The sequence below is a fragment of the Hippopotamus amphibius genome, chromosome 4 (assembly GCF_030028045.1).
Source record: "Hippopotamus amphibius kiboko isolate mHipAmp2 chromosome 4, mHipAmp2.hap2, whole genome shotgun sequence".
Classification (NCBI taxonomy): domain Eukaryota; kingdom Metazoa; phylum Chordata; class Mammalia; order Artiodactyla; family Hippopotamidae; genus Hippopotamus; species Hippopotamus amphibius.
In genome coordinates this window covers 124,806,015-124,832,206 of record NC_080189.1, presented here as the reverse complement: position 1 = coordinate 124,832,206, position 26,192 = coordinate 124,806,015, and the positions used below count along the sequence as shown (strand labels likewise).

Genomic DNA, 26,192 nt, shown 5'->3' with positions numbered 1-26,192 from the left:
AGTAAGTCCCCTACATACGAACCTTCAAGTTGTGAACTTTCAAAGATGCAAACGTGCGTTCACATGTCCAGTCACGTAAGTTTGTACGAGTATCTGGCGTACATGGTCTCACACGTGATGTGCTTTTGTGTACTTTACTGTACAGCACTGCATAGAGTACAGTAGTACAGTATCTTTACTTCAAGCCCAGGATGTCCAGAAGCAAGCGTAAAAGCAGTGGTGACGTAGCTGGTACTGTACTAGATAGCCGATTGTGTCAGTTGGGTACCTAGGCTAACTCTGTCGGACTTAATGAACAAATTGGACTTAATGAACACGCTCTTGCAATGGAACTCATTTGTATGTAGGGGACTCACCGTACGTGGGGAGGGAGAGCGCATTTCAGAGACTCGGAGCAAGAGCTGAAGTGGCTCAGCTCGGGTGTCGGGAGCCTGTGCTATGCTTGCACAGTGGGAAGTTGAGCTTAGGGAGGTGACTTGGCAAATAGCTGAGAGACTGCAGGAAAAAGAGTTGGGGAGACTGGTTAAAGGCATAACCATCTGAGAGAAAAATAAAGAACGCCATAACTGCAGCATCAGAGCAGTGCTACTAAGACCCTGGGATCTGCAGCTAAGTGGCCTGGATTCAGATCTCAGCTCTGCACTCTCTCGCTGGGTGGCCTTGGGCAGGTGTTTTCAACAGACCTAAGCAAATGTTTTCTGAACTATAAATACGAGAGCTTGGACCAAGACCTGCCTCAAAATGACATCTTGAGGATTTAAATGAAATCATCCATCAACGTGCTGAGTCAGTGCACAAAAATGTGAGCTGTCATGAGAGTAATGGTGCAGGTGAGGGCGGCAGGGCGGTGTGTAAGAGGCCTTGCAGAGTGAAACGGACGGCTCTGCGCACTGGCGGTTTGGGTTGAGAGACAGGAGTTAGGCTGTTGAAGAATCACTGATAACTCAACGTTTTAAATCTCTTCTCTCCCATCCTTCAAAACACACAGGCACGTGCACTCACATACACAGTCACGCCATCATTCACAAAGACAGAAAACCAAGGAGGAGAAGACTTGGGGCAAAAAAAAAATAATTAGGTTTTTTTCTCTTCGACAGGATACACTGGAAACACTGGAAGAATATCCACGTGGAGAAAACCACTTGGAAGTTGAACATTGGCCTTGAACTCTAGAGAAACGGCAGAACCAGGGATGGAGTTTCAAGGGTCATCTACGTTGGTATAATGGTTAAATCAGCAGTAAGACACAAATTACAAATGAAAAAGTGCAAAAGAAGGTAAGCAAATTAAAACACACACACACACACACACACACACACAGAGGTGAAGCCTCCCTGAGACACTGAAGACCATGTAGAGGGCAAGAGGAAGAAGAAGGTTTAGCGAATGAAGGAGGCTGGGGTGTGTTTGCACGTCGGCGAGGGATTTAGAGATGGCAGCGTAATGGAAACCAAGGTTTCTAAGAAGACTGCCCATCGCTGTGAAAGGCAGAGCTCAGATAGAAGAGGTTTGGGGGCGGTGACCAATTTGGGCATTAGAAAGTAATTTAAGATGCAGGGCCAATTCCAGGGAATGCGTTCTCTATGCAAATGTGGAAGCTGTTTTATATGCAAGCAAAAATTAAAGACATAAAGGAAGAAGAAAACTGAGTGACTGAGGCAAAGAGCCTCAGGAGCCACTAGGTATGGTGAACAGGAAGTCCCTGATACCCTTTGAGAGCCACGGAATGGAACAGCTCATCTTCGGAGTTGTACATGTGTTGAATTACAAACCCGTGAGTGTATGTATAATTTTGGCCAAAGGGCCCATTCCATGTGGTGAGCTCAGCCCCTTGGGAACTGAATTATCAAAGCGATTATTTAATGTGATGAAACAAAAGCCAGGCGATTCATTTAGATCAGGGTGACTTGCACCCATGTGTAAAGAATCAGGAGATGCTTAGTTTCAGCACAGAACCACAAGTCTCATTGGATAGATTAGCTTCAAAAATGCTCAGCTGTGGAAGAAACGAAAACTCTAAACTGAAAAGATACATGTACCCCATTGTTCACAGCAGCACTATTTACAATAGCCAAGACGTGGAAACAATCCAAGTGCCCATAACAGACGACTGGCTTAAGAAGATGTGGTGTATTTACATATATACAATGGAATATTACTCATCCATAAAAAGAATGAAATATTGTCGTCTGCAGCAACACGGATCGACCTAGAGAATATTATACTCAGTGAAGTCAGACAGAGAAAAATAAATACTATATGATATCACTTATATGTGGAATCTAAAAATAATACAAAGGAATCTATATACAAAACAGAAACAGACTCACAGACATAGAAAACAAACATATGGTTACCAAAGGGGTGAGGGAGGGAAGGAGGGAGGAACAAATCAGAAGTATGGGATTAATAAATACAAACTATGCTACATAAGAGAGATAAGCAACAAGGACTTACTGTACAGCACAGGGAACTATATTCAATATCTTGTAATAACCTATCATGGAATACAATCTGAAAAAATAACTAAATCACTTTGCTGTATCCCTGAAACAAACACAATATTGTATATCAACTATATTTCAATTTAAAAAAAAATCAATTTTTAAAATGCTCAGCTAGATGCTAATAAAAAACTTGGCACGTGTTTTCCCCACCAAGCGCCTATTCCACGCACGCTCTGAGGCCCATGACCTTAGTGTTAATACTTTCGTTTTCCCTGCTGCACGACTAACACCACTACCATCACAGCACTCTTCTGGAGAAACTGACCATTTCAGATCCCGAGTCTCACCTTTTCTTTTCTCTCACAGGCAGGATATTAAATTCATTGTGTAAGGAAAGTCTCTGAGGCCCCCGCGAAGTGCAGGTTTTGCTCGTGTTGTGCCTCTGTTTGGTCCCACCCATGTTTTCCGAAACACGCCTGTGTATTGGTAACGGGTGGGCAGCTGGGAGGTCTGGCCCAGGTTGGCTCTGGAGGTTGGTGGATGAGGACCAACAACGTCAGGTGCAGGGCTGCGTAACCGACCCAGGTGAGCAGTTACCATCAAATTTCTTTCCAGCCACGCACGCATTGCAAACATACAAGAGGATGGAGCTCTCCATCTACCGTGCAGCTCGGTTTAGTCTACAGCAGGTGATCCTTGCTCTGTTCTCTATTTCTGTTCTTTACCACGAGCAATGGGCTTATGCAGCTGTGTCCCCAGCAGGGCTCAACAAAGCTTCCTTTCCTTTAATGGCAAGGCAGCCACCTTCATCAAGAAGGAGAGAGAATTCCAACCCCCAGAGCCAAAAGGTGAGGCTCAAGGAATTCCAAGTCTTTTAGCTTCTGGAATCCATGACTAGGGGCCACATTGCAAACTGCAGGCATGATCACACTGAGATGGTTTTAAAACTGCATTCTATTTCTCATTTCTAAGTCATCTTTACTGAAACCTAGAAGCTTTTCTGTGGGTTGGGTGGTGAACGTTTGTTTCTCCTCCTCTGGGGAGAGCAGTTCGATTTTCTCCCAGAGATCACTGCTGTCTAAAGTAGGCTCTGGGCCACTCGGAAAGTGACCACAAGGGTCTCGTCTACAAGTAAAAACAGAACAGTTCTCCTGAAACCACAGCCAAAGTTCTGAACCCTAACAGGCTCTGTCCAGATGGTTAATATTTGATTTTCTCCGTGCTCGCTGCTGCTCCTTATGGAAGTACCACATCTGCTTAAGAGTTAAAAACAGGTGTCGTCCCCAGCCATAAACAAGATTTTCAGAGGCGATTCTGGGGCCCCTGTGTGGGCTCCACGTAACAAAAACAGACCTCTGAACATCGGGACACTCTGAAGGCTAGACATACCAAAAAATAAGCATCTCCAAGGGAGCAAAGACTCTTAAGAATGTCACTGAGAAAGAGAAGAATGAGGTCATGAAAAGCAAAATGTATCATAATACTCGAGGCTTCGTGATTAGCGTGACTCCATCTGTCTTCACGTGGAGCTGGTTTACATTGAAAGTGTAACTGCCTAAAAATAAACCTCCAAATCCTAGCTTCTCTGAAGTAGCAGCACAGCCTCCACTTCAAATCACACATCATTTCTGACATAAAAAAGCAGCCGCAGAGAACGTAAGAGGCCTTTTCCTCCAAAAGTGTGTAGGCTCTGATCCCACAATGTCATCACTCATCTTCCAGTCCAGAATGACCTGGACGTTCTCCCAGCACTTTCTATCATGCTCTGGCCTCTTGGTCCTAAACTCACAGAGCCTGCGTGGTAAACAGAACAAAGATGTCCCCGTCCTAGTCCCCCAGAACCTGTGACTACACGGGAAAGGGGACTAAGGTGGCCAATCAGCTGACCCTACTTTAAGGAGATTATTCTAGAGTACTGGGCCAAATATAATCACAAGTGTCCTTAACAGAGGAGGAGGGAGGACTGGAGGTGTGGTGAGGGAAGCAGGGCCAGAAAGATGCTACTTGTCTGGGCTTAAAGATGGAGGAAGAGGGCTGCAAGCTGAGGAATGGGGGTGGCCTCCAGAAGCTGGAAAAAAAAAAGGAAACATATTCTCTCTAAGCTTCTGGAAAGGAATGTCAATGACCCCTTGATTTTACTCCAATGGAGTTATGTTGGACTTCTGATCTCTAGAACTGTAAGACAGTAAATCTGTGTCATTTTAAGCCTCTACATATGTCATAATTTGTTACAGCAGCAGTAAAAAAACTAATACCCACTGCCAGGAAGCAGAGACCTTCAAGAACGCTACTGCAACTCTAGGACAGACAGTACCTGGGTTTCTTTGGCAATAAACCAAGGCATTGACGTCTCTTCTAGTTAAACTCCAGCATCCAGTGCTCCTCCTCAGAAAGGATGATATAAAATGGCGGGGCTCCTTCTACATCTGTGTGGGGCCATGGGAGGGGCGGGGGAAGGTGCAGCGGGAGACGCTACTCTTCCTTTCTTCTCATTTTTACTGCAGTGGAATGCGGCACTGTTGTTAGAGACTCAATCCCACTCTGATGGACCTGCATGAGTGTGGTTTTACAGTCTGCCTTTTCAGTTTCCCTGTTCTTTACTCTTCAAAACATGCCTGTGTGCTTTGAATGCTTGGATAATCTTCTACGACGATCTAAATCTAGAGACTTTTAGCTCACAAAGCATGCAGATTTTTGGACTTTGCCTTCAACACGATTCAGGTGACATTTGATCATATTTAACATTCTTTGCTGTTGTTGTAACAGCAAACAATCCTGAATTAGGAGGTAAGTAAATTCATCAGAATGCTAGGACTTGGAATAGAGGATATAAGGATATGAATAGGTTCTACATGCAGTTGTGCACGGGTTTTGATGTTGGTGGTATGTTAGCCTTCTTTTAACTGGAGGAAAAATAGTAAGAGATCCTCTGAGTAAGTTAATGTATTACGGACCAAGAACCCTTTCACGTACAGATTTTCAGGGCCCCCTGGAGTGAGGGCATAACTAAACTCCATGCTTAGAGATGAATTATGATGTGTCAAGTCCTGCTTCAATCCCTTTGCTCCAAATGGTCGGGAAATCTGATTTCTTTACCAATGAACAAACAATGAGTCATCAGACAAGAAGAAGAGCAGTAAGAACCCCCCCAGTCTGGTGTTTGGGTGTGATTACACCAGGACCACACGCCAGAAGGAGGGATGGTTTGACCCACAGAATTAAAGTAAAAATAGAACAGGGACACTTACCCTCATGTCTCCGTTCACAGTTTTCGGTGTATGGTTGAATGCGTGGGCAGGATCCTTGTTGTACACTTTGAGAAGGGATCTGTCCTGAATGTTCCTGGAATCAAAAACATCAATAACTATGGCAGATGAAAGGAGCCTTATTTTGGCCATCTCCTTCATCTGCCTGTAAGAATCAGGTAAAAGACATCCACAGACAATCCAGCCGTTGTGTGCAGTCAACCAGACAAAAAGTTCTTTTACCATAAAAATAGGCAAAAATAAATAAGGCAAAGGAGAAAAATGACTTCAGCCTTTCTTTCCTTTTTTTTCGTCTCATTCCCCAGGAAAGTATTATTCTTTCCCTGTAGTCCTCCACCCATAAATATCGGGTAGCATAAACCTTCTTTCAAGATCCAGAGCAAGGAAAGCTAACATTTTAAAAAACAATAAAGCTCCCATATATACAACACGTTTAACGGGATTTGGTTAATATTTAAATATTTAATTGTTTACTTTGCCCAGACACCGGGTCTTCTGCTTATCTCATGAAGGCATGCAAACAAAAAACGCTTTTTTCCTTCAAACACCTTCAGCAGGGGAAAGAAAATGAATTTGCAGTCCAGAAAAAAAAAAGTACCACAAAGATCAAAACTAGTATCTTTACGATGCTTTTTTTTTTCTTTCATAGTGGATTTTTAAAAAGATTATTCTACATACAAGTTGAATTACAGGAAAAGCAGCAGATAAAATTCTTCCACTGGTCTGTCTCTCCCTCTGAACCCAACACGTAGAACCCTAGAGTCCATCATACTGCAGCAAAGGACAGAACCGCATCTCGCTAAGAGCCTACCTTACGATTATTTAAGAGTTTATGAATGTCTACGAAGTCCTTCACCCTCCATCTTCAGCTTTCATCAGCAGAAGGGCTACCCCCAAGCACGTTTAGCCCCATCTACACCGTGATTCCTGCCAATGCCTGCGCGGTGAGCTCAGGGAACCGTGTGCAGGAAGATGCATTCCTTTCCTCCAGGTGCAGCCATACATTTTGTGGGCTGATCGCAAGCACTGGGATTACTGGGTTGTGTTTTTGTTTTCAACAAAGTGGAGCATCCTTGGACTCGCCTTGCTTGCCTCCATCAAATATCCACGAGTGGTTGCTTTAAAGCAATGACTAGCCCCAGCTTGCACGGCTGCTCTGAATTCCAAGCAGCTCATTAGAAGTCTGCTTAAGGGGAGGCGTGCGGTCCTTGTTATTAGAAGAGACTAAGTTACAAGGAGGGGAAGAGGTTGCAAAAGGAAAGGATGTGGGGATTCACTGCAGGAACTCACCCTGTGGCTCGGTGGGGAGGGGAGGGCAAAGTCCCAAGGGATGATGTGAAGAAACTGAAAACCTTACTTGAGCCATGAAAAAAACTTAGCGTGGTTCTGAAGGTATTTAAAACACAGGAGGTTGGTTTATGATTAATTTAGAAACATGTTCATCCAAGATGAACCAACAGTAAAGGCCCAGCTTGCATTTACCATGGCAACATTTACAACACAGAATCTCAACCTAAACCCTCTGGTAGCATTTCCCGAAGGAAAATATGGAGAACCCAACACGATGATGAAAGAGCCAAATGTTTAACAAATATACGCTCACTTCAAAAATACTGGATGTGAAATGAAGTTTGTCTCTGGGTTTAGAAGATTAAAGCCAGTGTCTTCAAGTAGAATCTACACGGTACTTTCTTTTTCTTGCGGGGGGCGGGGGTGATGCGACGTCCTATTTAATGCTGATGGTGAGAATTTGTTTTACCATTCAAATAAAATATGCTTGAGGCATTTTATGCATAAAAGCAAAGAATAATAATTCTTCGGAAAGGACATACAGGTGATCACCTTGCATATTATATTCACCACCAAATAAACACATTTCATGCACTCAAATATTTTTAGATCCACTTTTTATATGTAAATCAAAACACTGAAATGTGAATTATAGACAAAGTTATAAATCAATGACTATCCACTGAAGCATTTTAAAAGAGATTTTTTAAAAACCAGGCTATCAGTACTGCAACCTAGGAATCAATGAGACCATTACGTTTGCAAATAGAAACAAACTGAAAATTATTCATGTTTAAAGTGATCACTTCGCTCAAGCGCTGCTTTCATTTATTTTATCAACTAAATTTGCATCAGGAAGGATCACCTCAGTTTGCAAGTTCTGGGGATCCTTTTCCTCTTTGTCTTCCCTCCCATTTCTCATTTTGTGACTACATCACAACACTCCCAAAGAATGTGTAAAGAAAGTCTTAGTAGTCATATGTTGAGGCCTGGGAAAGCCTCTAGAAAATCATGACTCATAATGATAAATGGAGTATTTATAAATGGAATATTTCCTGCCATATCAATAAACAAAAGATGTTACAGTCATCAACAACTGCAGGCTTCCAATGTGAGCTGGTGAGCCCCGAGGAAACTCAGGATGTGAGAATAGAGGATACTGGCCCCAGATAGCTGAGGTACATGTCAAAGGAATGATTGCAGTGAGCCCAGACGCTTGCATCTTCCCACACATAGGAATTCCTTAACCTGACATACCTGGTTTTCTTTAATTAACAATAATCTTTTGACGTTGCCGACTACCTGCTCTTTGCTGCAAAACTTTATATCCCAGCTCCTCCCCTCACCTCTTCAGAGCAGTTTCTCAGAGTTATGTGAAACACGGTCCCCTGGGCTGCAGTCCTCATTTTGCCCCCAATAAAACTTAACTCGCAACTCTCAAGTTGTGCATTTTTTTAAGTCAACAGTAATATAAAAATTCTTGCACGGGCTGCATGACAGTGAGGTTCAACTATTTACAATAACCTCATCAGCCTTGAACTCCACAATCAAAAGTGGCTTTGTGTAGATCCACATGTATTTATTATCACTATACCCCTCAACTTCTCTAACTGCAAAACGCAGAAATTCAGGAAGATGATTGTAAGACAGCACGTCCGTGTGAAAACACTACATGAGAGTGCACTGCTGCGAACATACTCTCTAAATACCATGTGATTACTTCATGTTTAAGTTTATACTTTGTAAACTCAGGATTTTTTTTGGTGACAGCTTGATCAATAATTTATTTCAAAAAACAAAACGAATTTTCTGATACCCATGAATATTTAAATGTGTTTTTACAAAGCAAGAAGGTGAGCCAACAGATAGAATAGCACCGATACCTTAGGGCACGTGTCAAACTTGGAAAGCTCTAAATTACTTATACACCTTGGTACACGCCTAAATATGTCACTTCTGACCACTGTTAGATATTTATCAGTTTACATTGTGCACTAAAGGCATATTTTTAAAAAGCAGTTTTTATTAATTCCATGATGAAGAAAGAGGAGAGTCTGCTATCCCCATAGGGCAGAGACTCAGAAGTCCAACTCGGGGCCCAGGTGAGTTGAGGGGAGAATGTTCTCAGGGAGTAAAAAATTCTTGGCTAAGAACGTGGACAGGCAGGTCTGGGGCTGGGCTAAGAAATTAACTGGCTGCGGGATCTTGAAGAAGTCTTAACTTTTATGCGTCTGAGTTTCTGGTCCCATCAAATGAAAGGGCTGGGTGAGTTGCTCAATCATTTTTTCAGCTCTAAAATGTTTAGCGGCTCTACTGGTGACTGCTTGTTTGTGTTGATTTAAGTCCTGTTTCTCAGGCTTGTTTGGCTAGAAGAGCTCAGATGGTCCCTTCTGTTCTATGCACAACATCATTGCCATCGATAAAGAAGCTTCTCCTTTTTCTTTTTAAGAGAAAAACAAATACCGTATGCTAACTCATATATATGGAATCTAAAAAAATGGTACTGACGAACCCAGTGACAGGGCAAGAAAAAAGATGCAGATGCAGAGAATGGACTGGAGGACACAGGGTTGGGGGGTGGGGGTGGCGAAGGGGTAGCTGGGACGAAGTGAGAGAGTAGCATAGACATATATACACTACCAACTGTAAAATAGATAGCTAGTGGGAAACTGCTGTATAACAAAGGGAGATAAACTCAATGGTGGGTGATGCCTTAGAGGGCCAGGATAGGGAGGGTGGGAGGGAGTCGCAGGCAGGAGGGGATATGGGGATGTACGTATAAACACAGCTGATTCACTTTGGTGTACCTCAAAAACTGGTACAAGAGTGTAAAGCAATTATATTCCAATAAAGAGCTAAAAAAAAGAAGCTTCTCTTTCTATGCCACATGCTATTGCATGAGTCCATTTAGCCTCGTTTTAGAGCACATTTTACTAGGAGCCCTGGAGAAAGCTGACCTGGAAAGTGGGATCCTTTAGTGAAGGCCAACTGTTTAAGAAACAAACGGAAAAGGAGAATGCTTCTTAGCCTCTTTTCTTGTGGACAATAGCATAGAGTCCACTGCTTTTATTCTAACTTGTCTGTGTAAAGAATGGCCCAGTGAGATCATTACCTAAAATGTCCACAGCCTCCGTCAGTGACGACAAGACCCCTTGAGAAGAAGTTGGTTAAGTTCCACCTGTAAGTATAACCTTCAGCTTACACGATCTTTCTGGGCCTTAGTTCCCCCAACTCTTAAACAGTGGCCTGGTTAATTTCTTCCATTCCTTTCAGATGTAACATGCAAAGATCTGGGAGAAGTCTGTGCTCGCCTTTGTAAACCAAACCTTGTCAATGAGTTCTAGAAATCCAGATAGTGGATTCACACCTGGGTAAGATAAACCTGCCCATCAGGACAATAGCTGTGCTTTCTTCACTGGGACACTGAGAGATGAGGACTCGGTACCAACTGTCAATGCAAGATGGTGGACACACATACACAGAAATGACATAACTGCTTACCTGACATCGTTTAACTCATAATAGACATTTCTGCTTTCATCTTTGATGTAAATGGCGACACTGGGCGACTCCAGCATTTTCATGGTGAGCTGCTGTGGAAAGGCACTTACGAAGAGAGCACGGATTGTGTCTGCACTTGTAATTTCGTTCGGCATCCTGAGCTGCTTGGTTTCATCTCCGTACTGGAGATAAAGAACCCCTGCACACAAGATGGACACAGTTGTCAGTCACAGACGAACACTCACACGATGCACAGCACAAGCTAAGCCACTTCTGTCCTATTGCAAGCAGGAATGTTCCGGACACTCTTGCAAAAAGCATGTCACAAGAGACGTGTGTTTAGAATTTCCAAGAAATGCATTCTCTGGTTATGATGAAAATACCCAGTTTTATTCTTTGAGAGTCCAAGCAGGTATTAAAGAGGCTCATTTTCAACTATTTTAAAACCAAAAGGATAAGAAGCTAATCTTTGGTAGTCTAAAGCAAAAGACAATACTTAACTCCCTTGAAAGGTATATTTAAGAATTTGATCCTATAGGGTGAATTTTTTCCCATGTCTTTCACTGACGAGGAACACAATCATTATAGCAATAGGCAATCGATATAGTTCCAGTCTTTATAGTCCATTCGGAAACATTTTAAGTGGAAATGCTACAATATTTCTGTGGCTCCAATACATATTGAATGTTTATACCAAATGAAAATATCTACAAGAGTCTGGTGCCCCAATATCTCAGAAAGAAAATGGAACAAATCATTTACACAAAGAACAACACAAGCACAGGATCACAGCATTTTAGAGTTCCGGAGGGCATGTGGCTCCTCCCAGCCATCGTGCCCTCGGGGAGGGTCCCTTCCCACGTGGAGTCTGGGCTTGGCCGTGTGACTTGCTTTGGCCAATGGGACACTACGCAAGTTTGATGCAAAATGGAGTGTTTGCACACGAGAGCTTGTCTTCTTGGTGAGTGTGGTCTTGGATGCTCCCTCACAGAACCAAGCTTCCATGGAGTGCAAGCGAGCCACACAGAGAGGCCACATATAGTACGAACGGAAGCCCTAACTGACAGCCCACATGGAGCACCCATTCTCCAGCCGGGACCACTGGCCAGTCATATGGGTGCCTCATCTTGAGAGGAGAACCCTCAGCCCCAGGTGAGCTGTCCCAGTCGATGTCCCGTGGAACAGAAATGAGATGCCCCCTCCGAACCCTGCCCAAATGGCAGAATCATAAGCAAACAAATAATTGTGGTTGTTTCAGGTCACTATGTTTAGGGTCACTTGTTATCCAGAGATAGATAACTGAGACAGGGTACAGAAGAGTCTGACAGTTAATTTGAATCCTACTTCTTGAGAATCTACTGAGGCACTCTACCAGTACCAGCAGAGTAACCATTGTCAGGAGAGACTCCGAAGAGAACAGGGGCTTCCCTGGTGGCACAGTGGTTAAGAACCCATCTGCCAATGCAGGGCACACAGGTTTGAGCCCTGGTCTGGGAAGATCCCACATGCCGCGGAGCAACTAAGCCCGTGCACCACAACTACTGAGCCTGCACTCTACAGCCCGAGAGCCACAACTACTGAAGCCCAAGTGCCACAACTAATGAAGGCTGTGTGCCTAGAGCCCGAGCTTTGCAACAAGAGAAGCCACCCCAATGAGAAGCCCACACACCGCAACAAAGAGTAGCCTGTGCTCGCAGCAACTAGAGAAAGCCCACGTGCAGCAACGAAGACCCAACACAGCCAATAAATAAATTTATATTTTAAAAAAAAGAATTTATTGAAAGAAAGAGAACAGAATATGACTTGTGGCTAAGTACGGCAGTTCATGTAACCAATGTATGTCCATCCCCTTTTGAATTCCACTCAGATGACAATGTAGAAAAAAAAAAGCATAAATCAAAGACCTAAGGGGATGAGAGAGGAAGCAACAGCAGACAAGAGAAGCTGACACCTAGGTCTTCAAGTGCAGAGCTCTGCATACCTGCAGGGCTGGAGAAGTTCAGGGAGTGAGGCAGCAGCTCCTCCTGGAGGTAGGAATGCAGAGTGAGTGGTAAGCACGAGGGCTGATTGAACTTTTGTAATGGTGCAGCAAGCTCTCTTTCCACCCCGTTCAGCCAAGTGACTCCCCGAACCCACAGCAGAACCACTGAAGAGGCTGAACCAACAGACTGGATTCTGAGTCGCCAGGGGTGAGGGTGCGTGAGGTGCCCTCTGGCAGAATTCTGGCAAAGGGCTGACATCTCCATCAGGAAAAACTGGAGGAAGCCCTGGAGGAAAGCTGCCTGTCCTCCGAGAAGAGACCAACAGATTTTTGAGGGTAAGGTTCAGATTCTGTCTGAACCCCTTCATGAAGCAGTCCGGGCCATGTATAGAAGCTTCCAGTGAGTACAAACCTGCCTTGCTTATGCAAGAACAGACTAGCAAGGATTAACAGACATTTCATAAAGCCTCTTTCGTGTGAGAAATAAACAGAAAACAGCAACTCAGAAGAGATGAGATAGTCCAAGAAAAGGGGAACATTTGGAGGGCAAGAGCGAGCTCTGGGAACCCTGAGAACAGAAATGACAGATTCACTGGAGAAGAAAAAGTTGACAAAATCTCAGAAAGGGGAGCAAAGAGACTAAGAGATGGGAAAAGGGTGAGAATCGATAAAAAAAAAAAGAGAGAGAGAGAGAGAACTACTTCAGAGCCTCTCAATTCCTAATAATGGTGATTTGGGTAAGGAGGTCAGGAAAAATAGAGCAGTTTTCTGAAAGTATTGTTTAAGATTTTTTTTTCTCCCCCAACTAAAGGACATGAGGGGTGGAAACTAAAAGGGTTCGTGAAATGCTCAATGTACTCAGGCTTGTCACTGAGATGTTCCAGATGGCAGGGGAGAAACAGAGGTTCCTATGAATTCCCAGGGGTGGGGAGAAAAGTCACAAAGGAACAGGAGTCAGAAGGGCATTCACTTTCTCAACAGCAGCCCAGAAACCAAAGACAATGGAGACACAGCCTCGAAAATCTGGGAGAAAATATTTTCAATCAACGTCTATATTTATCCAAACCATCAATCAGGTCTTTCATGAAGGTCAGCTTCCCAGGGAGGCCTCCCCTTACCACCTTCTCCAAAATTCCAGCACCTATTCTGCCTCCTATTTCATACCCCACCCCTGCTTCATTTTTCTTCCTGCTTTTCACTATATACTATAATTCATATTTTCATTATTACTATCTTTATTGTCAGCCTCTCCTGCTAAAATGGAAGCTTCATGAGGCCAGGGATTTTTCTTTTAATCTAATTCCTCTTGTCTCCTTTTTATTTTTTTATTATGTATTTATTTATTTATTTTGAAGCTGCACCTCAAGGCTTGTGGGATCTTAGTTCCCCGACCAGGGGTTGAACCCAAGTCCTCAGCAGTGAAAGTGCGGAGTCCTAACCACTGGATTGCCAGGGAAATCCCGCCAAGGATTTTTTTTTTTTCAAATGTTTTTTGTTGTTGATGTTCATTAGGGTATCCTCAGTACCTGTGATACTACCTGTGACGTAATAGGTTCTTAATAAATGTTTGTTGAATGAATGAATGAATGACTTATTAGTCATCCAAAAGGAATGTTCATTTTGGGATCCATCTGGGCTGTAAGAGCTTTCGCTGCATGATGTGAACAGCCTAGGAATCTCGCGCCTGGTGTGGATACAGGTGAGAACCACATTCTGAAGTGGCCATTTCCTTGATCGGAGTAGACCTTCTGCACAAGCATAAGTAGTTCAGTTTCTCCTCTCTGTCCATCACCATTTTGATTCTCAGCTTCTTCAGGGAGTTAGTTTTCCAGAATTTCCATGCTCTTACATGTTTTTCAGAATACAGAAAAAACCTTTCAAGCCTGTCTGATCACAGATCGTGCAACATCTTTGCCCCACATGGGAGATGCGGTGACTGTGCATGTGATTGCTAATGTCATATCCAAAGGCCAAAACCACTCTTGATGTCTGAGCCCCAACCATGCCTGGGCAGTGCCCCGGTGCATGGGCTGCTCGTGGCCTCGCTACAGTTAAATATCATGGCCTCATTCCCCCCAAAGAGCCCGGTTTTCATTCCCACATCTGCATTCTGTACGTGTGTGTGCTTGAAATAGAATTTGTAGGCTGCTCTGGGTGGAAAAAAAAAAATTGGGCCTAAAGTACAGTTACCTCAGGGTCTGGCTGGTGCAGCTGCCAGCTGGGTACACAAGTCCAGTTACAGATCATGAAATCCGGAAAAGACGGGAAAGATGCCTTTACAAACAGAGGAGAATAGTCTTTTTACACTTGGTTCAGTCTGCCTTCTCGGTTCAGGAAAGGTATTTAGAAATGCTTAAACTCAGAAGGAATTCTCTTAATCTATGATGGCATTTTGTTGGCAGGGTGATGAGATTCAGCACGCTCTGGCATTCTTCCCTCATTCTGGGTTAGTGCTGGCTGTTCCAGACTCAGAGGACGTCTAAAGGACTTCGGAAGGGAAGAGGACGAGGGAAATGCATTTATAGGATGTCTGCTCTGTGTCATAAAGAGTACCCATGTAATTTCATTGAATCAGCAGCTCTGAGGAGCTCGGTGTTATGGCCCCATGTCACAGACAGGGAGAAGGAAGCCCAGAAGGTCCAAGTAACTTGTCTCAAATCACAGGTAGTAAAATGGCTTAACTAACTTATGTATCCCATTCGGTCAGTCCACAGAAGCCATGCTCTCTCCCTGGAAGCACACAGCCTCTGAACACTTGCATTTAGCCACAGCCATCTCCTCCAACTCTCCTCTGTGGACCGTCTTACCTGTCCGCACACTTTCAGCCTGATTACCTGCTTGAAGATAAGGAAGCATGATGGGGGCAGCTTGCAAAAAAGATTCCTGTCTTGAAGTCAACAGGAGTAAATGATGACACATGATTAGAAATAATCCACGAGCTGGGGGAAGCGGGGGAAAGGCCCAGAGCCCTGAAAGCATGAGTGTTGAAAGGAACCTCACAGCCTTGCAGACCTTCTGAGAAGCCTGGATGCTCTGGTTCTTCCATCTCAATGGCTCTGCAAATGGAACGTGCTTTTGTCACCAAGAACTCTTGGTGACATTTTGCAAAAAATGAAGTGCACTTGACAGGTCACATTGTGTTACACATTCTCATAATTTTCTGAATCTCAGAATCCGCTCCAGAATGTGGGACATCTTCTAAAATGTTCTTTAGCTTCATGTGGCATGCAAGGGTTTTCATTGCTATGAACTGAATATCTGTGTTCCTCCAAAATGCATGTTAAAATCCTAATCGCCACTGTGACGGTATTTGGATGTGGGACCTCTGGAAAGTAATTAGGTCATGAGCGTGGAGTGCCCCTGATGGGATTAGCACCCTTATAAGAACAGACATGGGAGAATTTCTTTTCTCTCTCTGCTCTCTGGCTTGTGGGGATACAATGAAATGACAGCCAACTGCAAACCAGGAAGTGGGTCCTCCCCAGACACTCAGGTCTTGGACTTCCCAGTCTCTGCAACTGTGGGAAACACACTGTTGTTTAAGATACCCTGTCTTTGGTAACTTGTCATAGCAGCCCAAACCAACTAAAACAGACCTCAGCCTCCTATTCCTGCCTTATTACCCCAAACCACACCACATCCCTAGGACATCCTAGTTGTCCTGGACATTTTGCTGCTCTGTGACTTTACCAAGCACGCCCACTCTTCACGCTGTGCCATCCACGTGGGGGACTTTCCCAGCACTTCTTCCGTTGGCATGCACTCTCTGAGCCAGCTTCCCCAAACATTCCTGCAACACTTTTTCCATTAAGAATTGAGGAGTTTTTCTCAAATCTGTCTTACTGAAATTGCAAGCATGGCTTCTGTATTTCTGCAAAATTCTGCATTACAATTAGCTGTATCCATCAGAGGATGATATACAGTAAAGTATTAGGCACATAATAGATGCTCAAGTATCTTTTAGTTGAAATGAATTCAGTTCTCCCTGTAACGTGGCCAACTTAATCTGACATAGGCTTGCCTTTTGGAATGCCTTCTACAATTTCCCCTAAATGGCATTTTCTGCAGGCAGATGATGGTGACAATTCCAAATGACCTAAATTCCTCAGTTTCTCCAAATCCAATTTAAGACTCGGCAAATCAGTATGCATTGCAAATCAATATGCATTGTAATCAGCAAATGGCTAATGCCTTAAACACATGAGCTCTCAGAGTACTGTCTGATGGAAAACTAACCATTTTCAGCTTAATAAGAAAAACATAAATATTAAAATAAGATAGCTTTTTACACCCATGAAATTAGCAAAGGTTTTTCCAATAAAATAAACAGTGCTGACAGGAGTTGGGAAAATAAGTTCTCTCACAAACCACTGTTGGGAAAGTAAGTTGATACCACTTCTGCAAAGAGCTGTTTGTCAATATGTGCCAAAAGCCCCCCAAATATACATATGGCTTGAGCCAGTCATTCAACTTCTACACATTTATGCACAAAGATGTACTGACCAGGATGCTCAATAGAGCATCATTTATAAGAATAACAGGGGTGGGGAGTGGATTCCAACACTAGGTTCATTTAATAAATGAATTCATAAAGTAAATCCATTCACTGGAACACTACACTGTTATTAAAAGGAATTCTAAAAGAAAATGGCAATGAGAAAGAAATCTGTATTTTGTTAAGTGGCAAAGTATGTTATAAAACAGAAAGGAACTCTATTTAAAAAATCAATTAATCACCTTAGTGGCAGTGATGGATCCAAGTTTTGAGGGGCCTGAAGCTTATTATAATTTTGAGGGACTTCCTTAAGAATAAGACTACAAAGTTAGAAACAAAATTCATTATGAAAGCAAATTATTTATTTATAGGGGCCTGAACCTTGGTTTCATCAGGTTCATGATTAAGTCTTCCTATCTGATGAATGTCCAGAGAGGTTGTCTTTCGGTGGTAAGTTCATGGGTTATGATTTTCTATATTTTTTACATTTTCTCAAATTATCATGCTTTGATTCGATCATCTTAAAGATAACCCCCATAGATCTAAAGAGTCTGGCCAACTGGGGTGCCTACTCAGTTAACTGGGTAATTTTTTAAGCCAGAAGAGATGGACCAAGGGAAGGGAACATATTAAACTATCAGTGGAGCTGGTAGAATGTAAATTGGCATCTGAAGTGGTTCGGAAGACACTGGTATTTAATGTAAATGAAAGTTTCTAGGGTAGTTAATATTGTGGTATATCCTTAAGAGACTGAGTTTAAGAGTCTTATGATTTATAAAAAGAAGTGTAGGGGTTTCCCTGGCAGTCCAGTGGTTAAGACTCTGTGCTTCCACTGCAGGGGGCACAGGTTCGATCCCTGGTTGGGGAACTAGGATCCTGCATGCTGTGCAGCATGGCCAAAATAATAATTAAAATAAAATAATAAAATAAAGTAAATCAGCTATAAAAAAAAAGGTGGAAACAAAAGGAAGAAAGAAAGAACGAAAGAAAGAAAGAGGAAGGAAGGAAGGAAGGAAGGAAGGAAGGAAGGAAGGGAGGAAGGAAGGAAAAGAGTAAGGCACTGAAATGTACCTTGGAAAGACCTGTGGAAATGGCTTCATTCATTCCAGAGACCAGCCCCTACACTGTGCCAGCAATGGGAGGTACAATGGTAAACCACTGGTCACACCCTGCATTCTAGCCCACACAGTGGTTCCATAAATTCACTGTTATGTAGAAGTTAACAATTCAGGTCTGACACCAGCTGACATTTTGATTCAGACACAGCAGCAATTTGAAGACCAGGCCACACGTGTCCCTTGAAAAGTGCTAGCATGTCCTCTGATGTCCTGGAGAGGACTCGTGTGGCCATGCCCCTTCCTAGGGAACAGCTTTTCAATTAGGTGACAGAGCAAGCGGTGAGCGCTGTCTTGTAAGGAAGAAAAAGATAACAGAAAATTTGTTTTCCACAGAAAGTCTGGATGCACTTTTTTGGGGGGTTGGGGGGATAACTTTACTCTCAGATTTTAGTGTCTTTGATTTAATGGATTATATCAATCAGATATTTTCTTATTTCTTTCAGACGTGGGGTATTTAAAGACAATGCAAGACTTTGTTAAGTCTTTCTTTGTTAAGTCTTTTAACTAATTTATCTTCTATTAATTATAACTGGAGAACTAAGGAGACCCTCTGGGAAGTCTTAAGAGGGACTGAAAAATTGCAACAGCAATTTTAAGTGAAATTCTAATTTAGAATGTGCTTTAAAGAGTTATAGTTGTGGAGCAACCCATGTTAGAATCATGAAAGGATGTGTTAAAAAATAAGTTTGTATAAAAGTTAAATATGATAGAGTCTTTCCCATCCAATAATCTGACTGACAGCAGTCACTGGACAGAGATCCTTCTGGGAGGCACTCAGTCTTGCCATGGAGTCTTAGTAATGGTACCATTAGTGCTTAACCCCTTAACTTTGTTTTCTTCCAGACAAATTGTACAGTTGAGGCTCAAGTGAACTGATAATACATTGAAGTGAGCATCCCAAAGCATTTCTCTAAAAGACACTGATGGGACTTTCCTGGTGGCGCAGTGGTTAAGAATCCACCTGCCAATGCAGGGCACTCGGGTTTGATCCCTGGTCCAGGAAGATCCCACATGCTGCAGAGCAGCTAAGCTTGGGCACCACAATTACTGAGCCCGAGTGCCACAATTACTGAAGCCCACGCGCCTAGAGCCTATGCTCTGCAACAAGAGAAGACACCGCAACGAGAAGCCCACACACTGCGATGAAAGAGTAGCCCCCACCTGCCACAACTGAAAAAGCCCACATGCAGCAACGAAGACCCAACACAGCCAGTAAATAAATAAAGATTTTTAAAAATTAAAATTAAAATTAATTTTAAAAATAAAAAATAAATAAAAAAATTGATATCTGCTGATAACTTCTGGAATTCAAGCTGTGTTAAAGATGTGCATGTCTAAGATGCTGATTTCTGGTGCCGTGATCCTATTCCTTCCCAGTGGGTCTTATTGCCCTCTTACATGGATAGTTACAAGCTTGACTGTGAAGAAGTTATAGTCCAAGAGTCACTACAGAACTTGCAGCAACATCAACCTAGTCAGTAATTTAATCTTAAAGGTTACTCAACAATTAAGGCAAAACATATTACAAGAAAATTCTGTGAGAAACATTATAACTGATTGTGGGTATACTACAACTGAAATTGGATTCTTTCTTACACTTAAGGTGAACTGCTGGTTAAATTAAACACTGCCATATCAACTCATTTTATAAGGCTAGTATTCACCTGGATATTGGAAAGTAATAAAAGGAAAGACTTCAAATTTAAATGCAACCCCCCTAGATTAAATATTGGTGAAGCAAATCTAGCAATGTATGAAGAAAATACATCAGGACCAAGAAGAGTTCATCTCAGGAATGTAAAGATGATTTAACACTAGAAAATCCAGTACTAGTAAGTCCTGCAATAACAAATAAGTAAAGAGAAACTCTATAGTAATCCTGATAGTGCCAGAAAAATGTTAAGAAAAATTCAAAACACATTCGTAATTTTTTAAAAAACAACTTAAGAATTATAATGAACTTGAACCTTGAATATATTATTCTTCTCTTCTCTTTTAAAAAAAAAGAATTAAAGGGAACTTTCTTAATGTGGTGAAAGGCATCCACCAAAAACCTCCAACAAGCATAACAGTTAATGACAAATTCTTAGAAGCATTCTCTTCAAATTCAGAATTTTTGCTCTTGGTGCATCTAAAGTTCTGGCTAGCCAAGAACTTAACACAAGAAAAAGAAATATAAGGCATATGGATTAGAAGCGATAATCAAAATTGTGATTATTCTCATATGATATAACAGAGATTCCAAGGAAACCTGCAGACACAGCATTAGAACTCATAAGGATTCAATATGACTGAATGATATAAGATCAACATGTAGACTCAAAAGCAACCCCAAATACTAGAAAAAAATCAGAGAATATAGTTTGATAAAAACATGCCACTTACAACAACAATATGACAATTGTGAAGAACAACAGTAAGAGGGAATACTTTCCCACCAGGTATCAACACTCTTAAGACTGTGGTTTGGGCACAGGGATAGAACAAACAAGACTATGGAACAAAATAGAGTCTAGAAAAAGACACAGGTTTTGTGATTGGTATATGACTGAGGTGGTGGTACAAATCCATGGAGAAACAACTATTCAATAAACGGTGTCAGGAAAACTGGTGCGCAATATGGAAAACGTAAAAAATATATCCTTTCCTCACAATATAAGTAAAATAAATTCCTGATGGACTAAAGACCTATGTGTGAGAAGCTAAACTATGAAACTTAAAAGAAACAAAACTTGGTGTTGTATCCTTGTATACTGGTAGAGGGAAAGACTTTTAAAAGAAATAAAAACCATTCACCACAGAGAAAAGTACTGCCTTTTTTTTTTTTTTTTTTGGCTGCGCCATGTGGTTTGTGGGGTCTTAGTTCCCTGACCAGGGATTGAACCCTTAGCAGTGAAAGCATGGAGTCCTAACCACTGGACCACCAGGGAACTCCCAAAAAGTATTGCTCAATTACAATGAATATTCTGTACTACAAAAGACATTGAAAACAAAGTAAAGAAGACAAAGCAGAGTCTGAGAGAACATATTTATAATTCACATGCTCTACCAAGAATCAGTAGCCAAATAATTAAAGAACTCTTATAAATCAATAAGAAAATAGAAAATGGGCAATAATGGATACACAAAAATGGATATATATAGGCAACTCACACCAGAAGAAACCCCAGCAGCCAATAAATATAAAAATACCCAATCTCACTATTAATTATGGAAATAAAAATGGAAACAAAGACATACTATTTTATACCTACCAGATAGGCAAAAGTCAGGAAATCCAACAACTTTATTGCCGAGGTCACAGGAAAACAGAATCCATTATTCACTGCTGATGAAAGTGCAAATTTGCAGAATCATTTTAGGACATCTGGTGAAGTATCAGATGTGCATCCTGTAATCTGGCTATTTCTTGTAAATTATCCATCACAGATAAAAATCTCATGTGCGAGCACCTGCTCCATGGTGGTCACTGCAGCACTATTTCTCACTGATTTGTTCTCAGTGGTTCATTGAGAACCACATAATGGAATTGTCAAAAACAGTTAAGTATAACCACATCTACCAGCATGGATAAATCTCCAAAAGGTAAAGTTGACTGAACACAGAAAGTTACAAAAGGATACGTGTAGTATGATCCCATTTATGTACAATTTTATAACACACAAAATAGTAATAAATATTGTTCACGTGTGTACCAAATATAGCACAAGGACCAAAACTTGCATGGCAGGTATACTCTCCAACTGCAGGGGTCGGTTAGCTCTGGAAAAGAAGGAGCAGGAAGGAGAGAAGATGGGGTTTTATATTTTACTTCTTTAAAAACATATGAAGCCTGAAGCTAATATAGAAACATTACTTTTCATTTTAAAATTTGAGGGCCACCAGAGGTCAGCCTAACTATATTTCAATAAGCTTTGGGTGGGGGGGGGCGGGTAAAAATAAAATAAAATTTGACAACTTATATACCACTTGCTATATGCCAGGCACTGATCTAAACCTCTTCCATTTAATCTTCTTTATGAGGTTGCTACTGTAATTATCCCCATTTTACAGATGAGGAACACTAAGGCAAAGAGAAGTAACCTGTATGACTCACCCAGCTAATGATCTTAACCATTGTATCAGGCTGCCTTTTAAGTGTTAAACAGATGCGAATATCTGTTTAATTTCAGTAATGTCTACTATATTATTATATTGCTATATTTTTTTGTACTTTTTCCAACCAAAACATTAAAGAATAAATCATTTTTTTAAATGTTAAAGTAATACTATCCAAATAGTGTTGCTTCCAAGGAGCTTAAACCTCGATATAGCTATGGAAATCTGGAAGTTTTCTTCAGCATTTGATAAAAAAGTGGGTGTCAAAATTCTATAATATAGACCCAAAGAGTAAAAGTCACAAAAGGAAGCAGATTTTCTTTCTTTTTTTAAAAATAAATTTAGTTATTTATTTATTGGCTGCATTGGGTCTTCGTTGCTGCACATGGGCTTTCTCTAGTTGCAGCAAGCGGGGGCTACTCTTAATTGTGGTGCGCGGGCTCCTCATTATGGTGGCTTCTCTTGTGGAGCATGGGCCCTAGGCATGTGGGCTTTAGTAGTTGTGGCACATGGGCTCAAAAGTTGTGGCTCATGAGCTCTAGAGTGCAGGCTCAACAGATGTGGGATCTTCCTGGAGCATGGATTGAATCTGTGTCCACTGCATTGCCAGGTGTTTTCTTAACCACTGTGTCACCTAGGAAGTCCCAGAAGCAGATTTTCTTAAAGAATTAATTGGCCTTCTATGAAAAGTGCAATTTTTACAGAATTTCCAGTGAATGTTTTCAAAGTATCAGAAAGACTTTGACGATAAATTGAAATGTATATACCCACCCCCACAGGAGATTTATACATCGTGCATGGTCTCCAATCATACTGATTAGCAGATTTAAGCCCACAGATTACTGACATTAATGAGAAACCATCTAAGTTAATCAGAAATTTATTTTCTTCTATGCTAAATTATTAGCATTTTACATAATAATAGCCAGTAATTATTATGGATGAATGAATATATCTTTAGAAAACTTTTCAGTATGAAATGCTAGTTTTTAGATAAATTACATGTAGATTTTAAAAACTCTCACCCATAGTATTATGAATTTTACTGTTCATAATCTCTTTTATTTTATATTATTATGTGAAAATTATCCTACTTGAAAAGATACAACTTGTCTGGTCCCCGAACTGGAGGAGAAAGACATTGGGAGGTGCTGATAGGACTAACTTCTTTTCCTCTCTGGTGAGCAAATCTCAGGATTGTCAACAATTTCCTAAGGAAACTTTCAGGGTAAATGGGAACAGTGCTGCTTCTTTATACTTTTACACCCTAAGTCACGCGAACTGCAAAAAATAAAAATCATCCTTTGATGACAGATGTTGTAAACGAATGCCAGTGGACCCATATCTGTGGATTCCATCTCATGAGACAGATGCCCTACTTTTTCAAATTCGTGTTTTAAAAGCACTAACTGTGGGATGCTTGGACCCCAAAGACCCTTTGGTGCCACCTCTTCCTACATCTTCCCCTTCTTCACTCTCGTTCCTTGACTCCACATCCTGGTCTCCTCCTGAGACTCAGCCTTCCGCCGGGGCTCCAGTCCCCAGTTGTTCTAGTCTCTCTCCGTCTGTGACTCTCAAGGGACGTATCTGCTCCCCAGCACCTCAGGGAAATATCTGGGGGATAAAACCCATCCATCTGCAAACAGCTGGCCTCTGCCACAGGCCCAGGGGTGCACCCACACAGGTAACAGAACCCAAAAGCGGGCAGGGCCCTGGTCGAAGGGCAACACTCTGAGCACAGGCAGCCACTGACGAATACTCGGGAACTCTCACATCTCACTCCTTGCTTTTCTGCTCCCAGGTCTGTGAAGCGGGCAGTGCAGTTAGAAATGTGACTGACTGGGAGGGTGAGGCACGCGTTGAGCGGCTGGTCCTCCTCGGGGGCTGCTTTCTCGCAGATTCTTAGGTGTCGAGGGGGAGGTTTAGAGTTTTTTTGCAGAGAGGTGGTGAGCAAGAGGGTGTGGGCCGTTAGGGGAATTCATGTCTCACTGGCCTTCATTTCAAAGCTCTTAAAAAAGAGACTTGCTCCATCACGTGAGAAGCATAAAGGAACCTAACCCACCCAATGCCAGCTCTCATAGGAATGATCAGCTTCCCTCAATGTCTATGACCTGATTTTTTTTATTGACTCATAGTTGATTTATAATGTTGTGTTAATTTCTGCTGTACAGCAAATGATTCAGTTACACATATATAAATTTGAGGGAAGGGCAGGGCTTACGTGTGCAAGTCCTGATGGAATAAGGGGTGAACTGCTTGCTGGAGGAGGAGGTGGCAGGGGGGCCCTGTCCCAGGGGCTACACTTTAGAGCCCCTCCCTGTCCCCAGCATCAGCGTGTGCACCCCAAGGGCTGAGGGGGGGATCGAGGCTCGGCCACCTGCAGGGAATGTCGAGTAGCTTGTGCCTGTCGTCGGCCAGGCATCACTCACAAGTGAAACGTGAAAAAAGCTGGAGGGAGAATGGGGGTGGGGGGGAGGCTGCTTCGGGTCAGGGGTGAGGGAGACCCTCCTCCACCTCATGATCCAGCAGAGAACTCTTGAGAATTTCAAAAATACTACAATCAAATCTACCTTTCTACGTTGTTACGAAGGTATAGTGGTCAAAGCATGAGAAGCTAGAACAAATTCTATCTAATAGCTTGTCGGACTGATTTACAGCTTCAAAAATATTTAGACACACGGTAGAGGAGCCTCTGTGCTCTTGCCCCAGGCAGGCTCCTGTGTGACACAGAAGGATGAGGAATGTTTCTCAAACATTGGCCTCAACGCTAGGAATAGATCTTGTATCGACAGGTGATTTTATGTTTACTTTTCGAGTGGTCCTCACGCACGTGGGTCCCCGAGTGTCCTCTATTTCTCCAGAGATTTGCTTACTTTATTTTTGGTTGAATGTTGGCAGGAAAGCTGAGTCACGCTGCGCTGCTTTTAGTGCCTCCATGCTGTATACACTGGCGAACTGCTTCTGTGACTACTGAAGCCTCACATTTCTACCATGATGATTACGTGCTGATTATCCTGTTATCTGTTCACTATCGGATTCTTCTGAGCTTTTCAATACGCTTTCCCAGGCTGACATGACTGTTCCCTCCACCACGACAGCCCGCAGCTGCCCTGCGGACACTCCCAGACAAATCCAGCCAGACTCCAGCCCGGAGTGGGCAGCCACGGGGCGAGAGGTGGGTGAGGCCCTTCCAAGGTCCGTCCCTGGCTGCCCGCCCGCTCCCCCTCCCTGTGTCTTTCCTGCTGCTCCTCCTGTGTCCTCCGGCCCACGCCAGAGGGTGTGTCTCTTCTGGAAGCCTCTGCTGTGTCTCCTGTCTTTGGCCCTCTCCACACCCCATCCCTCTGGGGGGAATCTGGAATGTCCTTCTCTCAGCCCTGTCTAGAGGAATAAAGGGGGTCCAAGGGGGTCGCAAGAGACATGGCAGTGGAAAGCGCCCCCATTCTCTAAGGCCTGGATGGGCTCTCAGGACCACAGTCGTGTGTGCAAGGGAGTGTGAGCCAGAGAGAAGAGAGGACGGGGTCCAGGTGGATCTGGTGGTCAAGTGTATCAACTGAGGTCACTCGGTGGCACTTATCCTGGTTGGAAGGGGGCTTTACAAAGCTTTGTAAGGCTTGTCTAATCTCTGAAAGAGGTATCCTTGCACACTGGTTCTTGCAAGTGGAAAAAGAGAGAGTTGCTGCTGGTGGAACTGCAGGTGTAAGAGGGTAATGAGATGCCGCCACTGTCTCTCCCCCAAACGCCCGCCTCCAGCCCGCAGGGGCTCTAAGGAAAGGCTGGCTCTGGGCACTGGTTCCCATGATGTGAATCTCCAGGGCTGGGCTTAACAATCCGAGCTTTCCAGTCTGCCCTCAAAAGACCCCGAGAGACTTCTTTGCACCTTTACCTTCGGTTTTCCTCTGGTACTTTCTGAAGAGGCATTTAAGGGACATGACACATGGCTACTTCCCCCTCCTCTCCATTTCCCTTTGAAGTTTCAGTGCTGCCTTTTGAAAGTAG

The 26,192-nt window shown here is 42.7% G+C and overlaps 1 protein-coding gene across 16 annotated transcripts in view; it reads right to left on the bottom strand.

Moving 5' to 3' along the window:
- The window catches only part of KIAA1217 (KIAA1217 ortholog), a 311,933-nt gene that overhangs the window by 103,038 nt on the left and 182,703 nt on the right, over positions 1 to 26,192 (bottom strand). For all 16 annotated transcript variants that reach the window (XM_057731711.1, XM_057731712.1, XM_057731694.1 and 13 more), the window contains 2 exons: positions 10,505 to 10,703; positions 5,696 to 5,789 (listed from right to left, as the gene is read on the bottom strand). In XM_057731711.1, coding sequence (XP_057587694.1) covers positions 5,696 to 5,789; positions 10,505 to 10,703 — 293 coding nt within the window. The remainder of the gene's footprint in view (positions 1 to 5,695; positions 5,790 to 10,504; positions 10,704 to 26,192) is intronic.